The 26,316-nt window shown below is 41.7% G+C and overlaps 1 protein-coding gene across 2 annotated transcripts in view; it reads left to right on the top strand.

Annotated features, from left to right (window-relative positions):
- The window catches only part of LOC133135318 (disintegrin and metalloproteinase domain-containing protein 33-like), a 161,763-nt gene that overhangs the window by 100,410 nt on the left and 35,037 nt on the right, over nt 1-26,316 (top strand). For both annotated transcript variants that reach the window (XM_061252230.1, XM_061252229.1), the window contains exons 5-10: nt 357-433; nt 13,258-13,441; nt 18,402-18,467; nt 20,106-20,177; nt 22,591-22,757; nt 24,792-24,876. In XM_061252230.1, the coding sequence (XP_061108214.1) occupies nt 357-433; nt 13,258-13,441; nt 18,402-18,467; nt 20,106-20,177; nt 22,591-22,757; nt 24,792-24,876 (651 nt within the window). The remainder of the gene's footprint in view (nt 1-356; nt 434-13,257; nt 13,442-18,401; nt 18,468-20,105; nt 20,178-22,590; nt 22,758-24,791; nt 24,877-26,316) is intronic.

Raw genomic sequence — 26,316 nt, 5'->3', positions numbered from 1 at the left:
TCTCAGAGCCATTCTGGCTCTAATGACTGTTGTGACTCACGCCTAGTGTGCACTGCCTACGAAGCACCACAGTGTACCAGCTAACTGCAGTAACTCCAGCAGAAAGTGATTTTTAGTGCCATACATAATGTACGAGTCTCTAATGGCTTTTATTTCCCCCCCCTCCTCTCTTTTCTGCCTTTCCTTCATTCACTCATCTCTGCCTCCCTCCCACTCCTGTCTTTCTGTCCCTCTTTCCTGCTGTTTATATTACTCTTTCCTCCCCCTCCCATTTTTGTCATCGTCTGTCCTTCCCTCTCTGTCTGTTACTCCGTCTTTCCTTTTATCTTTCCTCCTGGCCCTCTCGCTCTTTACAGGATCACTGTTACTACCACGGGCATGTTAGCGGACACACAGACTCCTGGGTAGCCCTCAGCACGTGCTCCGGAATAAGGTATGTTATGTGCAGATGAGTTCACCACTTAAAATATACCATGTAAATATATTGCACTACCCATGTATCAATTCTACTTTTTAAATGACTTTGAATGATGAGAAACAGAATAGCAGATCATTCAATTTCTTGGGTTGGAGGTGTTTACACATGTAAGCCTTGTATCGGTGTTGGGTGATTCAATAATGATATTAATGGTGTCAAGACATGAGTTTTCATTGATACCTCATCCATATTGCTGGGTGTAGTTGTCCCTTATGGATTGTGAAACTTACATTTTCACATTCCAGACAGCCCAGTTTCCTCAAACCCTGAACACCCAACTCAGACCAGTATGACTTGGTAGCTACTATGGCTTTTCACATATTGGTCATTCCTTGAAAAATCAACCTGAGGTACGGAAGGGCACTACACCAATTTTGCTCAAATGATGTCGGTCTGCACAAATGATGTTTATATATTCAGTAAAGAACATCCAAAACATTAGCCTCATTGGATTTGTTGTTCAAGAGATTGCCTCTTAAAAAAAACATTTTAAAGAACATAAAGTTTCATATTGATTGGAAACATTCTACCTTACCATCTGTTTGGTTTTTGGTCGTTTTCTGGCCAGATCCAACTTTGGCATTGTATAATTTTTTTATGATCAATTTCACTCTATTTAGTTTGTGACTGTTCTAAACCAGGATATTTACAAGTATTTCAAGTCTGGATACCATACACCAAGTGATGCTGATGTAGGAAGCCATCAAAGTATGTTTTATTGTGAATTAAGGTTGTCTTAAATGATGATGAAAACATGCCAAGACATAGCACTAACAACTCAATATTTTGTCTACAAGTAGGCCGATTATACCTTTTGAAGTACTCCAAAGTATAATTTTGATCAGAAACTGTCCAACTTTCTTGAATATCTAACACTTTTTGGGTTCCCGGCCGAACCCAACTTTGACATTGTATAATTGTTCAACAAATTATCTACTTGACTTTATTTTGCTGTTTATAACCATAATATCTACTAGTCTTAGAAGTTTGGAAGTCATATACCAAGTGGTGCTGATGTAGTAAGCCATCAAATATTGAAAAAAATAATGAGTTCATAATCTGAAAATAGAGTGCATGTATTCAGGTTTTTCCCTGCTTTACTGCCAGACATGATGGTCCAAAATCGACACAGACCCCAATTTCTACTGCTCAAGTGTCTTATTGGTTGCCCCCTTTTTTAAGAGAACGACAAATCCAATGAGGCTACTGTTTTGTATGTTCTCTATTGAATATATAAAGAACATTCACACAAAGTTTGAGCAAAATTACCCCCCTTCTGATTTTTCATGGAATGATCCATATATGGTCTCAGCCTTCACCTCTGCATGCGCATCAGTCACAGTGAGGGACATTTAGGCCAAGAGGAAGTGGGTGGAACCAACTGACCCTGAAAGCAGATGTGAAATGCGGGTCCAGACCACTTCCTTTAAACCGTAGAGGAAGAACTGAGCAGCCTTACAGAGGACTAACTTCTCAGTTTTGAGTTTCAAGCTGCCACAGCGTGGCTGGCTTTGGCCCAAAATGTCACTGCCCAGTTTTGTGAGCAACAGGCTTTGGAAAAGAACGGTGCGATTTAATATAATTATACGAGGTGTTATCCGACAAGGCTTTAGAGCAGAGGGTCCCTGCTCACTAGAGACTCCCCTGGTCAGCGGGGTGCAATTGGCCTTTCTCAACTGTGCAGACCTGTAGTGGTTGCTCAGTTGCACGATTTCATAATGGATCCCTTGAGCTATAACCCTTAACCCGACATTGGCTCAGGAGGTAAGAGCAGTCGTCTGGCAGTCAGAGGGCCCTGGGTGTCCCTGATCAAGACACCTAACCCCCAATTGCTCCTGGCGGCCTGCCTGGTGTCTTGCATGGCAGCCAATCGCATAGCATTGCATGGTAGCCAATCATCCTTGGTGTGTGAGTGTGTGAATGAGAAGCATCAATTGTTCAGCACTTTGGATAAAAGTGCAAACATTTACCATTAATCATTTGCCCTGCATTGCTCCAGGGGGGATTTTCCCCTGCCTAGTCTAATCAACTGTACAGTAAGTCGCTTTGGACACAAGCATTAGCTAAATAACACATTATAATTATTATATGCTCTTTACAGCAGGTGTGTCAGGGGTCACAAATGCTGGCCTTTCTGAATTGATGGAGAACAAGAGGCATACAGTTATGATTGATGGGGGCAGATACATTTTATTTTTGCTTTTCAGTACCAGTGCTCCACAATTTTAGCATAAACTATATTCAACCTGGTCCTGGAGTAATTATCTGCTCATTTGAAGATAAAAATTGCTGACATACTACCCTAGAATGTGCCCAGACATTATTTTATGGTAGCTGCATTTTTATTTTTATTTTTTATTGTATTTATTTATAAAACAGAAAGTTTGCTATCCGTCTAATTCCATTTTTTTAAATAAACTTCCTACAGATTGAACTTCATTTAAAAAAGAACAAGCTCCCCCAGGGTGCCTATTAGGGAGGAGAATTCAGGCCAAGTGCTGAAGGCTGACAGCTCTGTTAATATCAACACAACTACTTATATGGGTGCCAGTATTTCCCATCATGCTCTCAGGATCCCTAGATGACCCTCCCCACTGAATGCGTGTGCACACACACACAGAGACACGTACACACACACACACTCACACACACACATTGGATTGCTGTTTAGGAAATTGGTTATTTTGAAGTGAAGCAAGATGCTATAAATGCATAGATATTTTTCTGTTTTTTCTTCACGACTGACCCTATTTAATCAAGCTCATTATTTCTAATACCTATACCATGCAAAAAGTACAAGGGAGAGCAAGATTATATCAGGTAGTTGTCATGATAGTGCATGATATCAAGGAGTGTATGATATCAAGCACATTTAATTCAGTAGAGATTTTTTTTTTTAACCTGAAAGTAAATAAGTTCTGGGGCCTCATTTATAAACGTTGCGTAGGCACAAAAGAATGCGTACGCCACTTTCTAAGCAAACTTTGGCATTTATAAAAAACGAACTTGACCGGAAAATGTGCGGTCCTCCACGGAAACTCTGACCCATGCGTACGCACATTAACTGGAGAAATGAGAAACTGTGCCTTTAATGCTCGTGACGTAAGACCAGGAAAACGGGAAGTGAAACAGGATGTAAAAAGGTATAAAGATTTGCCGGGAGTTGTGGCTGGGTATGGCTGCTGTAAGGACGTGCTTCGTCCCTGTTTTTGCTCTTCTGCTCCCTGTCCCTGTCCCTGTTATTAAAGTGTTGTATTGTTGAATCTCGCTATACGGGTTCTCTCCCTTCCTAAGTGCAACACAACATTTGGCGACGAGAGAAGTCGAAAAATGATACACAACAGATACCACTGTGTAAAATAAATCGAAATTGATTGTTGTTGATTGTACTCTTAAAGGGTTCTGATTTTCTGCATGTTTACACTAGGACTCGGAACTATACTGTCCTCTCAGGTCCTCTTTGTACTTGTTCTTGTGTTTAATTTGCACTTTGTTGTACGTCGCTCTGGATAAGAGCGTCTGCTAAATGCCATGCAATGTAATTACATTACATTACATTACATTATTGGCATTTGGCAGACGCTCTTATCCAGAGCGACGTACAACAAAGTGCATACCCATAACCAGGGAATAATGTAATGTAATGTAATGAAATATTACCTCTCACGTATCATATACGAAGAGTTAATTTGCAAAAATGGATAAAAGCCTCTCACAACGAATAAACAAACAGCTGTTTGATTGATGCTCCCTGGAGTGCCCAAAAAATATGATTTAGGATGATGTTGTAAAATAATCCCTCAAATATGTAGACGAATTGTTAAACAATACTTCCATGTTATTAAATGTATTCTCATAAATAATATGGTGAACAGTCGGACAAATTGCGCTGCACTGATGCCGTTTACAATGCGTCAGTCGGCAGATACGAGCAAAGTTTCATATATTGTTATCATATTCATATATTATGTTTTTTTTCCAATGGTGCTAGACAAATAACGTGTATTATTATTATTATTATTATTATTATTATCATCGTCAACATCACATTCGTTGTGCAGAACTGTTCGTCATTTACAATCAATCAGGGTAATTCCCACACCTGTAGCTTTTCAGAGGCAATCAAATGGCTGAAATCCCTTTTCTTGGCCTTCTTTTCAGCGTTTGCCATTGTCGTCTTCGTGAAATGCATATTCATTAGGGGTGTTTCACTGCCTATTTATAGGCAACTGTGGGCGGGACATGAAGCTGGCAAAGTTGCGCCACATTTAGAGTTGATTGTGATTTATAAAGGAAAACTGGCGTGGGACGTGCGTAGGCACTGTTTTATAAATCAGAATATTTTTTTGCGTACGCACGTCCTAGGTTTCATGCTTACGCAACCTTTTGACGTGAATCCTAAGCACAGTTTTATAAATGAGGCCCCTGGTCATTAAAGGAGGATTTGGTATTTATTGTGTGTCAGATAGCATTTTACATTTCACAGCTAATCAGAAATTAATTTGGAGTGAATATCAATACAGAACTGATATTTGGCTTCCAGAATACTTCAAATGTGTGATAAAAGTGGTTACACAGGGTCTACTCTTTAGTGTTCTGTTTGTTTTACCCGGAAATCTATGTGATGTTTCTTTTCAGACACTTTAGGGAGAAGGAACAGTATTCTGAAAATAAACATTTTATTTTAAGGGAACTTTTGTGGTACAAAAGTGTTGATAAATACAGTGCTGTCAAATAAAAATGTAATTAAGTATAGGTGCGGTAAAAGCCCAACGTAATGAGTTTCAGACCACCACAGTGAGAGAAAATGAGGGAGGGTGAAACGAACACTCGTGAACTCAAAAAAACTCAAGTGTTTCAAAAAACCTTCCGGCACTCAATCTGTTTGCCATCTGGGATTACTTAAGACTTGCCCCAGCAAACCTGTGGATGTCAACTTGGTGTGGATTTCACAGTGGAGATAATGATAAAATGGGCTGTCTGTTTATATGCTGCTCTGTTCGATTGCACACTGCAAAAAAACAAAAATACGGTAAGTATTTTAGTACTTATATTGAGACTTGTCTTATTTGTTTTACTATTTTGTTAATATAAGACAAACAAAATGCCAATGAGGTAAGACCGTTTGATTTCAACTCATGTCAAGCAAACAGTAACTTAAAGCAAGCTAATATTTTTTTACTTTTCTTATAAAAGAAAATAAGATCTTACTATAACAGAAATAAAAACACTTGTTTTGTAGTGCAGACACTCAGGCTGACGCACAGGGATTGGCCTATTTACCAGCATGATCATTTACAAAGGTGTAGTGAATATGAATGTGCCTGTCGTGTGTGAAGGAGTTGTGTGACTGTTATGTAGGACCATTATTGGATAGTTTTCTAATCACATTTTTCAAAATTGTAGTAGTGTAAATATCATTCTTGCCACATCATACATCTGCAATGTGCCCCTCTTGACTCTCACCACTATGATTTTTTTGTGGCATTACGAATGGATTTGACTTCAGTGGGTGGTTGTATTAGATATTGTATTGTATTGTATTGTTGTACTCAAGAGTATTCTAGCTGCCAACCATGGTATGCTAGTTCATAAATTGATGTATTCTTCAAGGAGGCCAATTGTATCTATATGGTCACGCTAGGACTCGGAACCGTAGTGTCCTCTAGGGTCCTCATCACACTTGTCCCTGTGTTTGATCTGCACTTCGTTGTACGTCACTCTGGATAACAGCATCTGCTACATGCCTGTAATGTAATGTAATGTGATGCTGTTTACAGGGTTGAGAGGAAATAAACTACATATTCATCATCTGAATAATAGATGCATCCTTGTTAATCTTTCCTTTCCCATTAAGATTCTCTCATTTGATTAATACTTTCGTATGTTGAGGGAAAATCAGACAAAGCTATTTGCATTAATACATTGTGAACTTCCATTTGACTGTGAATGGTTTTGTGAAGTACATTAACATTCCACTGAGATATTAGTCAGCTCTCTCTAATGTTTTTCTAGTTTGCTAACATTATTTGACATCCTGAAATGGTTGTTTGTAAACGGACAATTCTCAATTAGCTATAATCTTTCCATTTATTGCCTATCACCAGCACAAAATAGCGAGGCTGGCTATGTTGGCTAAATTGTGTCATATTTGTGTAATATGAAAAGGCAACTTTTCTATTCGCAGTTAGCTACAAGACCAGTGTAAAAAATGGTGTTGTAAGGTGGACCGGGAATTACGAATAAGAAGTGAATAAGAAACCAATTTAAGCCTTGTTTAAAATCTTGAATTACACCAAGATAAAAAATGATCAAAACCATCTGCCTAGCTTCTCTATTATTGAGCAAAACTATGTACTGTAACCATAGTAACTTGCTGAAACAGTAGCCACCGTAATGGCTTGAAGTAGTTAGTGCCAGCAAAAAAAGTTTTACTTTGAGGGTGAATTGCCCAAAAATATTGACGACCCCTGCTGATATTTCTATTTTTGGTAAAAGACCATGGTATAAGGGGAATAATCCATCCTTTTTATGGATCTCGCTGGAGTTTTCTGCAGAAAGTTCTGTAAAATATTCAACAAAATGCAATATTAATTTGGATCCTCCAGCCAGGGTTGAAAGATCAGTGTACCTTTCGGTAGATCATTTAGGTAGATCTAACAATTAAATTATCTTGCCCACAAAGAACCGCAGCAAAACATAACTCAACAATAACTCTTTGTTGTACTCTGTAGCACATTGCAACAAATTGCAGTGCGCAATTTTTTTTTTGCCCTCACACAAATTTTGCAGTTGCCAAAATGTTCTTCCTGAGTCATTGCATTGCCACCTGCGCCCACTCAGCGCGTGCACTCCCCCGGTTCACTCGCAATTACAGTTTTCCATACTCGAGGCCACCTTGTATGACAGGAGAGCTAGTGCGGATTGGCGGGCCGGCGTATTTCTCACAGGCCGAGCGTGGGGGTGACTGGCCCATGGCTGGGGGGACCTGCCACTGCAGCAGACTTGGCCGAATTAATCCCATAATCCCCCTGAAGGGGGGTGGCCAGATAAGACCCACCACTGGAACTCTGTGATATACCGTTGCACCCTGCAAGGCATGTTGGGACACTCTAAAGAGCAGTAACCAGCGGTGGTACACTGTAGTTACATAGTCACAGACTTTAGTGCAGCGGATCTCACTCCTGGTCCTGGAGAGCCGCAGGGTGTGCTGGCTTTTTGTTGTTACTCAGCGCCTAATTGATCAATTAGAGCAGTTAATTACACAGTAAACTCACCTCCCCTGGTTTATTGGGTCCGGATTGGTTGCCGATATTAAACAAAAAACACACCCTACGGCTCTCCAGGCTCAGTAGTGAAGACTTCTGCTTTAGTGTGAGCGGGAGATTGGAAGCCTCAGGTTTCATGGGGACCCATTCGATGATAGATGGTGATACCAATGTTCTCCATTCTGTATTTAAAGTATGTTCTTCAGCAGCACTGTTTACACCAGGCCTCTATCCAGCCTGTCTCAGGGGCATGTGGACTGGTAAATGAATGTCTGGGCACAAAATAATGCATTTATTCTCCATCGTCCTTCCCATATCACAATTATTCATATTAATTATTTGAATGATTGCAGCGCCACATCATCGTTTTGTGTGGTGCATATGCTTAGGGTACATCTAATTTGCAGTTTTCTTCATGGGCTGCCTTGTTTTTTGTCTCCCAATTTTTCTCATTTTTATTTTCAGTTGAGCCCAGATGAATAAATAAAGTTGTACTTTATTGCATCGGGTTGTATTTTGATGTCGGACAGCTTTACTGAGCTTCAAATGAAATGACTCGCGCTTGGTCAAAGACCTCAGTCTCGGGCTATCTTATTAAAAACATACTAAAATAAAAGTGGACTCAGCAAAATCCCCACTCCAAAACTTTGTTATTCATCCCAGAGGGGTTTAGCTGTGATTGATAGCACGGCATAGTTTTTTTTAAGTGCAACATTCTTCTTGTCTTTTGTGCCTTTCATCAAGACGAGCATCCGCAAGCTGACAGGAATGATTCGGCTGGCACATGACTGTGCTTTGTACGGTTTATTTTTTGCCAGACCTTTAGAAAAAAATGACGTAAATAGCTTCAGTGAAGTGCATTGACTCCATAGCGTAGCAGGAGTGTAGTGTGAAAGGACAGGGAAATGGTGCAGGTGGAATTATGTTTTATAGATTTTTTGATTTTCTGCCACAAGTTAAGCACTCTTACCTGAAAATAGAGGTTCTGACTGGTGGCTCCTCTCTAATTAGCATGTACACCTGTGGTGATGCCAAGGAGTTCAGCATATAAGACTGAAGCCAGCATACAATACTATTTCAGACGGCATATGCCAAAACATTCAGATGTTTTAGCCTCGTCTTAACTAAGAACATTTAAGGTGGATCCTTTCCTGACTGTAGGAGTTGAAATTCACTTCACAGCACTGTGGTTTCTATTCATGAAGCAGATATTTCTCTCACAATGCCAGATTTTTTGAAAAATCCAATATTCATCTCGTACCTCTCAGTTTCTGTTGATACAATCTGATGCCCTAGCTCTGAAAGACATCATAAATTGCACAATACATTTCCAAAGTCTGGCATGTGCCTGTTAATGCCCCAGCTTCAGTTTAATCCCATCAAGCAGAATGTGTCAACACGCAGAACATGGTATTTCAGGTGGTTGTCAACTCATTGTAAAGTATAATTCAAATTTGTAATGAATTGGAAACCAGTTTCCAGTTTTGAATGTGTATTCTGAACATCCTCGTTCCACAGCTGAGTGTTACCTTTTTCTTGCAGTTTACATTGCAGTACACTTTAGGTATTTGTTCGAAGACCTGTTTCATTCACCGTATTACTCAAGTTTATGTGCTGTACCTGTGTCTTCTATGGTTCTACAGGTTGCCAGGGGTGGAGCTAAGGGGTTATAGCATGTGTGTGTGTGTGTGTGTGTGTGTGTGTGTGTGTGTTAGACGGGCAGGTCTTTGTAGTGAATTATCTGTCTTAGTTAAAATATAATATTAAAATAATTAAATCAAGAGAGAGGCTGTAGCAGGAGAGGCTGTAGCATTAGCGGTGTGGCCCATAGTGTGTAGCAGGAGAGGCTGTAGCATTAGCGGTGTGGCCCATAGCGTGTAGCAGGAGAGGCTGTAACATTAGCGGTGTGGGAGGCTGTAGCATTAGCGGTGTGGGAGGCTGTAGCATTAGCGGTGTGGCCCATAGCGTGTAGCAGGAGAGGCTGTAGCATTAGCGATGTGGCCCATAGCGTGTAGCAGGAGAGGCTGTAGCATTAGCGGTGTGGCCCATAGTGTGTAGCAGGAGAGGCTGTAGCATTAGCGGTGTGGCCCATAGTATGTAGCAGGAGAGGCTGTAGCATTAGCGGTGTGGCCCATAGTGTGTAGCAGGAGAGGCTGTAGCATTAGCGGTGTGGCCCGTAGCGTGTAGCAGGAGAGACTGTGGCATTAGCGGTGTGGGAGGCTGTAGCATTAGCGGTGTGGCCCATACCGTGTAGCAAGAGAGGCTGTAGCATTAGCGGTGTGGCCCATAGCGTGTAGCAGGAGAGGCTGTAGCATTAGCGGTGTGGCCCATAGTGTGTAGCAGGAGAGGCTGTAGCATTAGCGGTGTGGGAGGCTGTAGCATTAGTGGTGTGGCCCATACCGTGTAGCAAGAGAGGCTGTAGTATTAGCGGTGTGGCCCATAGCGTGTAGCAGGAGAGGCTGTAGCATTAGCGGTGTGGCCCATAGTATGTAGCAGGAGAGGCTGTAGCATTAGCGGTGTGGCCCATAGTGTGTAGCAGGAGAGGCTGTAGCATTAGTGGTGTGGCCCATAGCGTGTAGCAGGAGAGGCTGTAACATTAGCAGTGTGGGAGGCTGTAGCATTAGCGGTGTGGCCCATAGTGTGTAGCAGGAGAGGCTGTAGCATTAGCGGTGTGGCCCATAGCGTGTAGCAGGAGAGGCTGTAGCATTAGCGGTGTGGCCCATAGTGTGTAGCAGGAGAGGCTGTGACATTAGCGGTGTGGGAGGCTATAGCATTAGCGGTGTGGCCCATAGTGTGTAGCAGGAGAGGCTGTAGTATTAGCGGTATAGCCCATAGTGTGTCACAGGCGAGTAAGACTCGATCAGTAATGTCCAACTGGAGCAGCGGTAGTACAGTATGTCTCACTTTGTCTCTGACCTTTGACTCCTATAACCAAGAACCAGAGGATGAGCTTCACAATATTAGAAAGTTAAATCACAGAAGCCTTGGTCTGCTGCCTGACCAAGGTTGAAACGTCCAATTATTATTCAAGGCTAGGCAGATCAACTGCAGCGCACACCACAGCGAAGAGTAATTCAGCACTCCTCAAACTTTGCTGTGAATTACAATGTTATGACCACAGGGGGATTCCTCTGTGTGTAAGCCTCTGAATTCAGAGGGGCTCACGGCTAAAGATTAGAGGGAAGTGAAATGCAATGATGTACCCTTTTTGTATCCCCCGTAGGCCCAGGAAAGGGAGTCATTATCCGTTTTTATTTTTTCCTCTTCCGAACAACGAGGGGTGTGCGTGAGTTTATTGTGGATGCATTGAGAGGGGGAACACGGGTGGAGTGCAGCGGAGAGGTGGACAGAGAGGAGAAGAGAGAGAGAATAGTGGTGAGTACAGGGATGTTCTGAGGGAGGAAGGACTGGGGTGATGCAGGTGAATGCCAAATGTCTCCCTTCCTGGGGGATAAGCAGTGGGAAGAGGCACACTCTGCCACCTTCACTGGAATGTACAGAGCAGGAGGTTGAGTGACTCAACACAGGAGTAGATTTGTTTGGAGTTGTTAATAGGACACTCGGTGAAGATGAAGGGAAATGGCACTTCCTGTTACAGAACTACAGAGGGACTGAGTTTGAAAAAAGGCAGTGAGAGAGAGAAAGAGAAGGAGGGGGGTAAGGAGGATGGTTTGGAGTTGTTTATAGGACACGCAATGAATATAAAGAGAAATGACACTTCCTATCACAGAAGTAACGAACAGGGAGACTATTTGAAATAAGGGAGAGAGAGAGAGAGAGAGAGAGAGAGGATAACAGGAGAGAGCTGCTGGAGTCACACTCGGCGAAAAGGGTTTAGCTGTTTCCATGACGCCATTTCCCAGTGCCCCTGACCCGACCAACCAAGTTCTGATCGTGGGGCTTCAGGGATCTTTGATCCTTCTCTCACCACTGCCCACCCCTAACCCACCCCAGCTGTCAAATCCGTTACACCTCTTAGCCCAGCTTTCATCAGAGACCCCAGTGGTGCTGTGTGCCCTGACCTAGCTCCTCGGGCCCAGGAAACAAGACCAACCCCCCCGGACACCAAAATGCGACTCCATTTTTATTTATTATGGAATCGTGGTGGCGGAACACGATGCGCTTTTTCCCAGCCGTCTGCCTTTTTGATGGCTTGTTTTTATTGATGTGCTTTCAGCGGCAAGCGAGGCAAGCTTTTATTTCATTATTTCTTTCTATTCACTATCTATTCAATATTTCACTATATACCTCCACAATGCCTGATCCTTTCCTGTTGAAAGCTGAAAAGCTCTACGAAAAATGAGCACATAATGGTTCACTAGGGGTGTGCTGTATCAGGGCCCTTTTCTGCACAGAGATGTCCATACAGAAGTGTTGTGCGAAATGTACTTTTCTGCCTTCACTGTATCAATCTGTCAGGCTAAAGCCCAGGTAATCAACAGCACTGATGCTATCTTAGCGATGATCCTTTTCTTCATTTGAACATCTCCCCTGGCCGCCCGAGGACAGAGGATGCATAAAAAAAAAAAATACAGTTCATTCATGTATGTTTTCCTCTAATTAAATTTTTGGGAAATTCCCAGGAACCACTTTGTGTGTATGTTTATGTGCGTGTGCCTGCGTGTGCGCATGGGTGCATGTATGTGTGCGCATGCATTTGTGTGTGTTTGTGAGTGTGTGTATGACTGTATGTGCACGTTTGTGCCGGCGTGTGCGCCTGCATGCATGTATGTGTGCACGTGCATTTGTGTGTATTTGTCTATGTTTGTGTGTATGTTCACGTGTGTGTGCACATGCATTTGTCTGTGAGAGTGTGTACGTGTGTATGTGCATGTGTGTGTGCCTGCGTGTGTGTACGTGTTTTTCTGTGAGTCTTTGTGTATGAGTGCAAGTGAATGTCTGTTACAGAGTGTGTCGGGTGTCTGACTTATGTATAGAAGAGCGTCAGAAATAGCGTATGCACCACTGTGTTCACTGAGTGGGTGATTTTCTGACTGATTCTTTCCCACAATTACAGCACGATTAAGTGCAGGCCTAAGCACTCACGGCTAATTACCAGGTCAGATGTTGGGAGCAGCGGCTGTTAGAATTCTGCCGGGGGCTTGAATTTGTGTGCGAAGTTCAGACCAGCTCCCAGCTCAACATGGTTTAGCTGGTTGGCCAACTACCAGCTCAGAAAAGCCACCAGCACTAGCTGGTTGACCAGCACATACCCAGCTAGACCAGCTTTATGACCAGCTTGGTCATTTTGGTTGACCAGCTAGACCAGCTTATGACGAGCTTGACCAGCTCAATTTTTTTTAGCTGGATTGTACAGCATTTATTGGATTTATTTATTTTTCTGACAACAACAGGCCATTAATCTCAGCAATGCTTTCCTTTTTCTTACCATGAAAGTGTACTGCACATAATTCTTAGTTTGCCTAAAAGCTAGATTGCATCAAGCCTGACCTTTGGTGTTCTTCATCTACTGTACTTACCAGTCTCTGTTTGCCTTGTTGTCCGCTGCAGGGGTCTGATCGTCGTGAACGCAAACAGCAGCTACTACATTGAACCAGTCGGAGGGCTCAACGCTCCTCAACACAGACTCTACCGCACGGAGCATGTGCCAGTCAGACGGGGCACATGTGGACACGGCCACCAGATGGGACCCCTGGACCCTGTCTCCAGTCTCCTTAAACCTTTGCATCAAAGGGTAAGGTTGCTGCATACTCGACCAGCGACCAGCGTTTTTTTGCTTCATCCTGTTTATAATTATAATGGCAAGACATTATGAAAATAAACAAGCGATTCATGAACCGTTAATATGCTGGAAGAAAAGCCGAAGTTTGAATATTACTGGATAAAATTTGTATTTTACCATGCCAACCGTCAATTTGGTACTTCTGTGAAAAATCTAATTTTGCTCAAACTGTGTGCCTCTCGAATTGACGCTCCAAAATCGACACAATTCCCTATTTCCACTTGCAACTGACTTTTTGGATCCCCCCCCCTTTTTTTTAAGGGCCAATATCTCTCGAATGACATATCCAGTGAGGCTAATGTTTTGCCTGTTCTAGATTGAATATATGGAAAGCATTTACACAAAGTTTGAGCACAATTGAGATCACCATAAAATGTGGCCACCCCCCACATTTTTACAGAGTGACCCAATTCATAATTCTGTAAACCAGAGGTTTTTCAAACAAGCAGTACAAATTCAACAAGCACACTTCAAATGGTTGTAGGAGGTACTTGGGAAAGGTAAATGACTGAATTTAGATGACAGTAGAACAGGATGGGTATTCACAATAATAATAAAATGTTGGACCTGCATAACTCAGGTATGTCAACAGGTTTCGTAGAACTGACTTGGTTAAGTTGGTTTAACAAAATAGTACAAATTTGATGCTTGACATAACAGGGATGCTCATAATATATTGCATGCAAAACAGTTTGTTTCTCAATGAATTTGACAAATGTCAGAAGATAAAAGTGCAAACAATGGTTGCCTTTGTTTTGATTCAAGTGTCTTTCACTCATTGCAGTTTGTGAGGGCAGTTTGTGAGGACTTATTCTCTGTCAAGGGAGGTGTACATATTTGTAATTGCGATCCAGAGCTGGACGTTGGGTTTTGGTGGCCCTAAACAATAATGTTGTTGCTTCAGCTGTCCCAAAACAATTCAGCATAAATCGCAGGCAGCACTGAAACGGAAAGTTAGAGTAGCACAAGCTTCCACGATATGACGTATATACAAGTGAAACGGGGGAATTTTTGAATGGCTGGGAGTTGATTTGACTGACATCAAATGAGAAGGGGGGCGTTAACTGAGGACACGTGCTGCTGTGTGAAAAGGATATTGATTGGATGGGAACGGAACAGGAGGGTAATGGATTGAATGGAAACGTCCACTGGTACACGATGACAAAAAATCTTGTAAAATCAAATTTTCCAGGAAGTGGATGGAACATTTGGTGTTAAAAATTCCCAAGTATTACAATTTAATACTTTTTCTGGAATATATACTTTAAAACATGTTCGTATCGTTGAGGAAAAAGTTACTTTTGATTTAATGTCTGGAATTGTGTGGCCATGGATGGACTGCGTAGTGTTTATTCCAATTTTCCCATGTGGCTCAGTGTGTATGGAGGCCTGAAAGACAGTCTTGGAGGACTGTGAGAGCTTATGCCAGTTCTGTTAATATTTCCCTATTGAACAGTACCATGAAAGGCATTTAGTTCTGCCAAGGAAATGAACCACTTGACTGCTTTCTGGCCAGACGAAACAAAAGGCTGGCGTCACCCACAATGCCATTTTAAGGAGCGTGGAGTCAGCGCACCTTCCTCTGTTGGTTCCTCTGTCTGTCGGCTGTTGGTTAGCTTATTTCCCACGGAGTGCAGCATTGCCATGGCAAGAGGAGGTGAATTAACTTTGAAGCCACATGTTGCAACTAACAAAGCCACCCCCAAGCCTTGAACCCTTTAAGCCTTCTGCTTAAATGTACTTTGTAGAGAACTCTACCTTTTCCACTCACTGCCTACCGTGTCACCTCCACTCTCTTAAGTATCGTGCCATATATCTTCTTCATCTGGCTCTCTCCCTGAGTCTGTCCTTCATTCTCTCTCTCTGAATCTCTCATTCTCTCTCCCCATCTCTCTGGTTGATGACTGGTTGTCCACTGCGAGTCCTGACTCTGGTCTTGCCAGACTTGGTGGAAACCTTTTCCTGCTTTGCAGATGCATTGTGAGATGGTGATTAGAATACCTCAGATGTAGAGCCACACAATGCTATTTGCAAAGTATGCATGTTATTGCAATGTTAAGCCATATACATGAATATAAGAATTATGCTATATTCTGTATATTGTCAAATATAACTACAAGATATAATCATAAACTTTTATTCTACTTGGAAGTCAAATTGAGATTAGTTTGGCCGGCTCATGTGGAGCAGCATAATTGGCTCGCTGCTCCAGAGGGAGGGACTTGGCAGGGTTAGTAGATCGCCGCACAATAAAGCACCTCGGGTGCCTCAGAATCGCGGCAACGGGCATGAGACAAGGCGGCTTGAAGAAGGTGTGTCGTTCTCATTCGGGCCGCCGAGGGACGGGGTATGGGCGGTGTATCTAATACTAGCTCTAATTGAATCAGACGGGGTACAATTGGCTACCAAATTGGGAGAAAAAGGGAAATCCCCCCCCCCCCCCCAAAAAAAAGTCCTATCCAAGATAAGTAAGTCAGTAAGACAGCCAACAATGAGTTAGCAGTTCAGGTTCAATCCTAGTTAAATAAGACAGCAATATAAAAACAGAGATTTAAGTCACGCATAGAAATATTAGGATTTTCTTGGGTGGCGAGGTGCAATGTGAGAATTTTCATCGGCCCCAAAATCCCCAGTGGTGCCCCGTACGTCTTCAGTTTCTTCGCTGTGGTCGGTATTTGTTTGTAAGTGGTTGCTGTTCTCTGACAGCATGCCCAGCATAATGCAGTCTTGTGTTTTGTTTCACACTGAAACCTGAATGGACCGGCTATAATCACAAAATACTTGCTGCTATGCTGTTAGAGTCACCAGCAGAATCTGGCAGCAGGGGAGCGAGCGCAGGATAAAAGGTAGACCGATTAAATTGACCCTTTTCACAAGCTGCCTCCCACCCCCACCCGCCACCTCGGTTGCTGTTACGACGTCAGTCAAGCTTTCACCAAAAACATGATCTACTGCAATTCATCAAAACAAATTGCTGGAAGAAATTACTTTTTTCCCTGAAGGTGACAGCGCAGTTGACCATAATATGCTATCAAAAATTAGGCCTAAGTGTATGACTAAAATATCCAGATTAAGGGAAATTGTAGTGAAAGTCTTATGTTTAGATCTCAAAGATTTAACTGTCAAGTACTGTGTATCTATCTAGCTGTGTATTTATTTCCTCCTGACACATGCAACATGTCTCAGGTTATTGTTCTCATAGTTGGGTTGACATGCACACTGAAACCATGGCATGCACAAAAGTCAAGCACTTCCCAATCAATGACAATGAGTAATGAAAAAAAAAAATCCATTGATAGCTTTGAAAGAAAGAAATAGCGAGCTTCTGTTTGCTTCCTAACTCTGCGAGTAGTTATTTTATGGACACAGGCACAGAAAGCTATTCAATTGAATTCTTAATGTTACACAATGAGTAATGCTTTTTTGAGATGCGACTCTTGAGGTAATCTCAAACTGGTTTGATTTCATCTTAAAGCATAACTCGTGTATGGGGGTCAGCCTGTAGCCTAGTGGCAAAGGCACTTGACCTGGAAGGTTGGTGGTTCAACCCCAGTGTAGCCACAGTAAGATCTGTGCTGCAAGGCCCTTAACCCCACATTGCTCCAGGTGGGATTGGCCCCTGCTTAGCCTATTCAGCTATAAGTTGCTTAGGATAAAAGATAAAAGCTAAATAACTTTAATGTAATGCGTGGCCCCCTGTTACCATTGCCTTTGACTACGCATAGCCTGTATAGTGTGAGCATTCCTAGGATGTAAATACCAGTGACCTTTATGAGACTCTCAATAAATGTCAGATGCTCTCAATTGTAAGGATTGTTTTAGAAACCAGTTGTAAGACAGTTGTAAGACAGTCTTCCACAGAGCTTGTGCCGCTGCCAACACTCTATAGAATTGGATTTTGGCTCCAGAAATAGCAGGGCAAAATGCAGTCCCTCCATACAATAGGTACAAAAGGTATGAAATGAAAGATTAATCGTGGTGAAATATAGCGTTAACAAAGAGAAAAATGTTTTGTATCTTGCCGTTGTTCACCATTGCACATGCGCAGTATCTTGAAATACTGTTTGGAACAGTAACTTACATAACTACACATGGGCATGCACATGATATTTACCATCTGTAGGTCTTCCTCATGCGGGGTGCCGAATGATGTAGGGATTTTACTCCATACCAAATAGAGAGGATGACTATTTGAAACGTATATGTCTCAGGCCTCACATATTGTAGCGGATACACCACTAAACTTTATGTGTAGGTAGTGAGGATTGATACATACAACGATTCCATGCTAATAATCCTCATGTGTGGCGCTAATTAATGTCATGGAGCAGTATAACTGCAAAAAGTAATCAGTCTCATAAAATTTCTATTTGCTAAACTACCGAACCAAACATGGAAGTTTAATCAATAATTAAATTCACGAATATTAATGGTCAAATAGATTCAGATAATGTGAAGGTTGGAAGTTCTTAGAAAGACTCGGCTCTCATGTTCATGTGACACCAAAACAGACACCGGGTTTAATCAAATAAATGTATTAAGCAGATGTGCCAACACAGAACATAAATGGGGTTGAGAACTTAGGAAGGAAATGGGTAAAGGTAGCTAGTGTAGGCCTGTATCACTCTACAAAGAGAGAAGCATAGCTTCAACTCAGAGTAATACACGGTCAGTGGGTTATTCACAACTACCAGCTACGTTAGTTAGTTCTGAGGGGCAAGAGAGAGGCTACAGGTGTAGCTTCACTCTATACACATGCTAAAGACGCTGAAGATATTCATGTAAACATACAGCTAACAGAATGCATTCAAATGATAAACAAAAATAAATATGGTGTCAGCGATGATGATGTATCGCGGCAAAACTGCCGGAGCCATTATCCCGTTCTGACGAGCAACTCTCTCCTCCACAGGTGAGACGGGACACCTGGGGCACCACCAAGTACATGGAGCTGTACATCGTAGCCGACAGCACACTGGTAAGCCCATCGTTGCCATAGCGATGGACACCTATGGTGTTCGGAACATGCCGGAGTTAATGAAAACGGTTCAAAGGACTCTATTTGCATACTTCCTGCGAAAGCAACTGCAGAGTATTCCAACAATCATTTATATAACAAATCACTATGATTTTAATCAAATCTCTCCAGTCATGTTCTTTAATTAATTACCCTGAAGCGTGCACTAATACTACTGAAGTAGAGATCACAAAGTTGTTACCGTTTCTCAAAACTAAGCTAAATGTGATGCCATTAAGCTTTTTTTAAGTAAAGACCATACACAGGGTGAGTGTGCAGTAACATACCGTCGCACCACTGTCTTTATGGTGGGAAATAATTGGGCTTTGTATTTCCTGTATCCCACAGTGTATTGATGAAACCACCCCTGGATTTGACTTTGATCCTTACAAAGTCAGAATCAGGCAGTCCAGTCCTCCTGCCGAGACCTTCCGTTATCTTTGCATGTATCTCTTCTGGTAGCTCTTCTGGTACTGCTCACCAGCTAGGCACAAAGAGGATATTTGCTATCCAATTTGATATTTGATATTTGCACTTTCACAAAACAGACACAATTGAAACAATGAAAAATACTGCTAAAAACGGCTTTCCTCCCACATGTGCAGCCCTGCTCTGGTTTATGATTCCTTCTGGTTTCTTCCTGTCTGGATTCACTGTGTTGTTTAACCTCTTACCAAGTACACTATCAAGTGATTAACACAGTTTCTCTCATTTATTTTTGGTACACTTAGTCAGTCAGTTGGCAAAGTCAGTTAGTCACAGCTATAAACAAGAAATTAGTTATTGGGCACAGACAGTTTCAACATTTTTCTGAAAGAGAAGGTTTTCTTATGTAGTGTTGTGATGTGTAGAACTTTGGCATCTTGCTATCAACAGTCACATAAAGGCACCATTGAACTTTTTACTACCCTGGGAGTCTATATATATTTCATATTGAGGCCCCACTGTTGACACTCCCAAGTCTTCCTTAAGCTGTTCACAAAGGATTTATTTAGAAGTCTCGCTTCATGTTTGTCATCTGGATGATTTACACAAGCCCAGGGCGCAATTCAGAACAGTTACTCAGTGTGACAGAGGAGTCTGGTGGTCCATTTGCGTAAGCGCAAGTCTTCCTCTGTGACCCTGGGACGACCATGACTGAATCTGCAAGTCTCTTTTGCACCAAAGCCAAAATATCAGAAACTTTGACCCGGTTAGCAAACTTAAATAGCAGGCAATGGCTGGATGGTGGACTATTGCTTGAGGAAAGGAAGGGCACCTGGTATCAGAAATCTGAGAGCACAGAGAGAAAATGCCTCACTTTTCCTTCATCGCCAAGGGATTCAAAAAGTGGTCATATGCTCCTTTCCTCAACAGACCTGGGTCAAATACATAATCGTTTTGGATTCAAATGCTTTTCTACTATTTATCAAGCTTGTCTGGTGTATTGAGACCTATGAGATACAGTCAAGATCAATGAAGCACAGAAAAGTATTTGAATCGAAAGCAAGTATTTGACCCAAAACTCATCAAAGGGCTTTGTCCTTTGCCTTGAGCCTTGGTTTGCGCTTCTGCAGCAGTGCACTCCAAAGAGATGCTCTCATCTTCTTTATATTTCAGTACAAAAGGCAAAATAGGGACATCAACAAAACCAAGCAGAGGATCATGGAGATAGCCAATTACGTTGATAAGGTAAGCCGACCCCACATGGCCCCTTTTCTGTCTTTTTCTACAGGAATTTCTAAACTGTAATTGCATTGCTCACCTTAAATTCCATATTGCTTTAATTACTTTTCTCAAGAGTAGTTTTCCGCACAAATTTGGTCTGAATTTTCTCTTTCTAAGACTTTGGAGGTGCTATTATCTGGTATAAAATGGCTGTGATTTCCCAAAGCAGCAGTAGTATGTTGGGTGTAGTTGTCTTAGTCAGATCCCTGTGCACTCAAAATCAACATTGTTTAACTTCTACTATGAACGAAAAACCAAGGCAAATAAATGCTGTCATATGAAGCACTTCCGTTGGGCTGAGATCTAGCGGTCCTGGCTTGGTGACAATGGTGGTAATGCAAACATACCTGGGCACTAATAAAATTGCTAATTTTAATCTGTGGGAACAAAATATTGCTTTTCTATTATTACAAAACTATTCTTGTTTGTTTTTTTTTTGCTTCCACTTGGTTTAGTAGCTTTGTGGTGTGTTGTAAAGCTGTTTTTGTCAACATGGACTAGATGGCACAATGGGGCTGTGTCAGTAAAAGCATTGGGCACTCTGCACATTCCGTGTCTAATAATACATTTGGCATTTTAACCAACCCAGACCACCTTCCAAATCTAATGCATTGCTATTCCGCTGTTCTCACCATTGTGCCTGAATATTGAACATATAATATAGGGCAGATATTATCTTGGACTTTTTGATGGATGTTGAGAGAAAGAGACCATTTCTACAGTTGCAAATGTCTTTAAGGAAATACAGTATGTGTGCAAACTAAAACTTTTAAGATTCACATTTTTTAAAGATTTTAATAATTTTGCAACGGGAATGTTTCTTTGTTAACTATATCTTGTCACTGTAATTATTATTTACATTGCTGTAAACTTACTTTGTAACCATATAACTTAATTTAAATTAACTAATAATAAAACCAGCTGTAATCAGGACAGTTTTCTTTGGTTCAAACACTGCTTTTCAGTTATATTTGGTTTTCTTTCTGAACTGCTTCACTTTATTCTGGTCTTTTTTTATATCAGAAAGTACTAGAGCAGCATGTATTAGTAGCACATAACTAGACTATGATTACATTGCGATGCCCTTAAATAAGAGACCACAAATGGGTGATGTAATATAAATATACACACAGTGAGCACTTTTATTTGGTATTTATTAGACTTATTTTTTTAACTTCTACTGCTGTAGCCTATCCACTTAGACTTATGATGCGTTGTGTGCTCAGAGATGCTCTTCTGAATACCACTGTTGTAATGTGTGGTTATTTGTGTTACTATCACATTCCTGTCAGCTTTGACCAGTCTGGCCATTCTCCTCTGACTTCTTTCATTAACAAGGCATTTCTGTCTGCACAACTGCTGCTCACTTTTTTTTTGTTTTTTGCACCATACTTTGCAAACTGTACAGCAGTTTCTGAGATACTCAAACCACCCTGTCTGCCACCAACAATCATTCCATGGTCAAAGTCACTTAGACCACACTTTTCCCCATTCTGATGGTTGATGTGAGCATCAACTGAAGCTCCTGACCCGTATCTACATGATTGTATGCATTGCACTGCTGCCACACAATTGGCTGATTCGATAATTGCATGAATAAGTAGGTGTAATAAGGTAAAGATGTTCATCATAGAGTGATAGGTGAGTGTATGTGAAGAAACTAAAACAGAGAAGTGCCAATGTGGTTTGACCATTGTAGGTTTTCCTCAGGCAAACAAGGCTTCCTCACTGTAAACTCTAGTTGCACACAACCTGAAACGGTCGATACATATTTCCTCCATCCTGCTCAGCTTTATGTGCTTATAAGCATTCGGATAATTATTATTTGTGATTAACTGTTTTGTGTGTTATTGTTATCGCTATTGTGTGTTCTAGTTTGGCTTCATTGGTACATTATTATAATGTATCCCTAAATAATGATTATGATTTTCAGCAAATGGAAACCGTTGCTAAGGCCACACCAGGCAGTTGACGTTCATCAAGACACATTACTTTAGCTCTGCTTTCCACACAACCCCTGCTGTTGCAGTTAGGCTTGTCCCTACTACACCTTTGCTGAAGCTTACTGTACTGTTTGATTTCTGTTACATCGTTTGCTTATTCTTGTACGACCGGTATAATCAATAGTCATCAACCTACCCACGAAATTTACTTGAAGTGTGAAACACAGTAAATGTATTATCCTTGTTAAAAATGCAATGCGATAACTCAGAAATGTAATGCAAGTCAAATTTCTGTGTGGAAACCTTTTAATAGTGTACTGGTTCAATTATGCGGGAAGCTGTGTAAAGGTTTCTACGGAATTGATTGTACAAGGCCAGGTATACAGGGCCATATATAAAAGCTTATCTGTAAAGGCCACGTGATGTCGGTCCAGTTCTACAGGGCACTGAACATCCGAGTTCCGCTGATTGGACTAGAGGTGTGGACCGACCGCGATCAGTGCATCGTGAGCGAGGAGCCCAACGCTACTCTCTGGTCCTTCCTGCAGTGGAGGCAGAAGCTCAAGTCCCGCAAGAAGCACGACAATGCCCAGCTCCTCACGTGAGTGACCGCTCCCAAGGCCTGCCTGTCTTCCACCTAAGCAACGTCCCTGTTGTAAAAATCCAAGCTATGCCAGCTTGACCAGCTTCAAAATTGAGCTGGTCTAGCTGGCTATAAGCTGGTCTAGCTGGGTATGAGCTGGTCAACCAGCATGGCCAAACTGGTCATAAAGCTGGTCTAGCTGGGTATGAACTGGTCAAGTAGCTAGTGCTGGTAGCTTGTCTGAGCTGGTAGCTGGACAACCAGCTGTTTCAAAACATAGCTTGAGCTGGTCAAATCACGTTGTGCTGGGAGCTGGTCTGAACTGGTCAACCAGTTACCAGCTGTTCTTTCAAAACCTAGCTTGTGCAGTTTATAACCAGAGATGAATTCTGGTGAATGCTGGGAAATGTGAAAATAGCCTTTATCTGAACTCAGAATGCAATGACAACATCAGACAGGAACTAAATGGTATTCGTGCTAGCCTCAACTCTGTCACTCTTGCCTGTGGGCCTGTCCATGCAAATACTTAGCAACTACGGTAGGTTATGTCTGAATGTGATACTATTAAGCCTATCTAGGGTGGCTAGTGTAAGGGTCATTTTCTTAATTGATTCTTAATTGTCAATGTGTGTTAACATAAAGACAATCACATGATTAAAAATAACCTTTCATTTTAAATCTTTATTTATTTTTTTACTAGTAGACCACTTTCTGAATTAAGTGCTTACTAGGAGTCTTTCTTTGTCTCTCTCGCATTTGACCTTAATGTCTCTACTTCTCCTAGAAAGGGGTAGCTAGCACATTCCGAACTTACGACAAGCAAGGTCAACAAGGGGTCATCAGAAGACAAAATACTGATAAATATTAGTGGCCAGCTTCATGTCTTTTTGTTTTGGTAAAGCCCCCCTTCTGGGAGAAAGTACTGAAAACTATATATAAGTCTTAAGTCAAATCACTTTCTGTCATTTCTTTGCAAATGAATACAAAAGTTAAACTCAAGTATAGCTATCATTGTTTTTACTGGGATCTGTTTCATCAGACGATGCTCACTTGTGAAATGTTAAAAAGGGAATTTTTCCCTAACACTAGGATGCACATTTATGTCCTTTTCAATATAGTGCCTTACTTGACATTCTATTTTCTGCTTATATGTGTATTAATTACACTTGACTGAGGTAAATTGATAGTATCTGAGTAGAAGAAATGAAAATGTCCTAATTTTTTCATGGTCTATAGTGAGCATGTGACATCCCCATTTTTAACATGTGGGTGATGATAGGATATTCGGTTAACTTCAGTTAACAAGTTAAATCATCAGCTTTCAAAAAAATGCATTGAAATGAATTATAGCCACATTATTTGCAAGTGCTACCAGTTGCCAGGAAGGTGCTATGTGTCCTAATCATCTCATGACAGGTAATTACAAGTATTTAAAATTGGCTTCAGGTACACTGGAAAATATTCTGTCTCAGTTCACCTCTAACAGAGCTTATACGAGGCCAGTAGGGATCAGATGCACTCTATCAAAAAACAAAAATTTGTATGTAATGAAGAACTTCAAGACTGCAAACAGCATAGTAAGGTTTACATTTACATTGAACTCACCCATTAAAACCCATCGACATTTGTCTCAGGAAAAGTCAAAATGCCTTTTTGTTGTGGCTAATTTATTCTTGGTATGTGCTGTTAAACAAGCCGACAGCAGTTATATTACAGAATATTTTCTGTTCCTAAACCTCACCAGTCTATAATTTGTCTAAATAATTGACCTGGCACACCCCAGTGACTCTGGCAGCAAAAATAAAAGTTATTAAACAAATTAATTAGGGAACCAATTGAAGAGTCCTACAGAGTTGCTACATTCACCGGCCCCAGGTTCTGGCACTGTTCATTTGTCTATATATCCACAGGCATGAAATTGCACCTACCAATTCCAGTAATCGTTTGCCCCACCCCTTGACCCGTACGGACCTGTTTGTGAAGGGCCAGAAGAGTGATTCTCCTTTCTGTCTGTCTGCTGGTCTGAATTGCCTGTCTGTCTCTCTGTCAAAGGGGGGTGATTTTCAAAGGGACCACCATCGGTATGGCGCCCCTGGAAGGCATGTGCAGTCACGAGAACTCGGGCGGCATCAACGTGGTACGTAATCCCCCTCCCCTTACCACAGGAGTCACGGGCACGTTGAGTACCGCCCGTAATGTCCCCCATCAGTGAGCACCAACAAGTGTGGTACAATACCAGTAGGCTGGTGGGTGGAGAGGGAATTGGTGGGAGAAACCGAAATCAAGGGGCAGCCAGGTTATCGGGGGTGAGATTGAGGGTTGCTCCATTTGATCGGACCCACTGACAGCGACCCACGACCGGGGCAGAGACCCAGACCTGAGTTCAACTAGCATTCGTTTTGGATTCAAAAACTTTTCTGAATTTGACTAAGCTTGCCTGGTGTATTTAGGGGGCAGCCTGTTGGCTAAGGGACCCAGAAGGTTGGTGGTTCGAGACCCAGTACAGCTGTAGGGCCCTTGAGCTAGGCCCTTAACCCCACAATACTCCTGTGGGAATTGTCCCTTGCTTAGTCTAACCAACTGTAAGTCGCTTTGGATAAAAGTGTCAGCTAAATAACTAATGTCAGCTAAATAACTGTAAGAGAACAAATGAATTGATCCCAAAAGTGTAAACCCCGCCGATCTGCTTTTCCTTGCAGACTCAGATGCAGCAGGCAAGATCAATAGAGCACAAAAAAGTAATTGAACCCCAAAAAAATACCAGTTGAACCCAGGTCTGCATGTCATCAACCATGGTTGGAATGCGAGAGGTGGACACGACATTAGACAATCACCTCACGTGCACATATCGCATACCATGGCGTGTGCCCATTAATTATTACCGGCACTTTCTGAGAAACGGACAAATGAGATAACCAGAGACGACCTGAGCCTCCTGAAGTGCCGTTATCAGGACATTACCGATAACAGCGACGCTCCGACGCGTGGCGATATCGAGTAATTAGAATAGCAGATGTCGTGAGCCACGGACCCCTTGCCGAGCTCAGACCTCACGTTCCCACGAGCAGTACCCCACGAGGAGGTGTCTCGGGGACGAACTCAAGTACTCCGAACGTCCTGGAGCCCTGGTAAGCCCAGTCTCGAAGTGAAGGGTGTGATGCAAATCTGGTATTCGATGTCCTGTATTCAATGTATTCCTCTAAAGAATCTTTATCACATATGATTATAGTAAGATATACTTTATTATAATCAATCAAAAGAATAGAGTTATACAGATTACAGTGTACATATCATCTTTTGCAGTTTGCTAATCACATGCAAGTTACATATACCCCTTTAGCTCTTTCTAATTTACCTTTCCACCATGATGTTTAAAAATCAAGGTACACCCCTCCAATATCCATCCTCTTTGGCCTTAGCCTTATCCTATAGCTCCCCCTTCTTGACGTTTAAAAAGAAACTATTCCTAGAATTTTATATTTATCTAACTATGATAACTTCTCTACATTTTTCTACCTTATATAGTACCTTAATGAGACATAAAAGATATTAAAATAAAAGGAAACTTATAATGTGT

The sequence above is a fragment of the Conger conger genome, chromosome 8 (assembly GCF_963514075.1).
Source record: "Conger conger chromosome 8, fConCon1.1, whole genome shotgun sequence".
Classification (NCBI taxonomy): Eukaryota; Metazoa; Chordata; class Actinopteri; order Anguilliformes; family Congridae; genus Conger; species Conger conger.
This window is presented reverse-complemented; position numbering and strand designations above follow the sequence as displayed.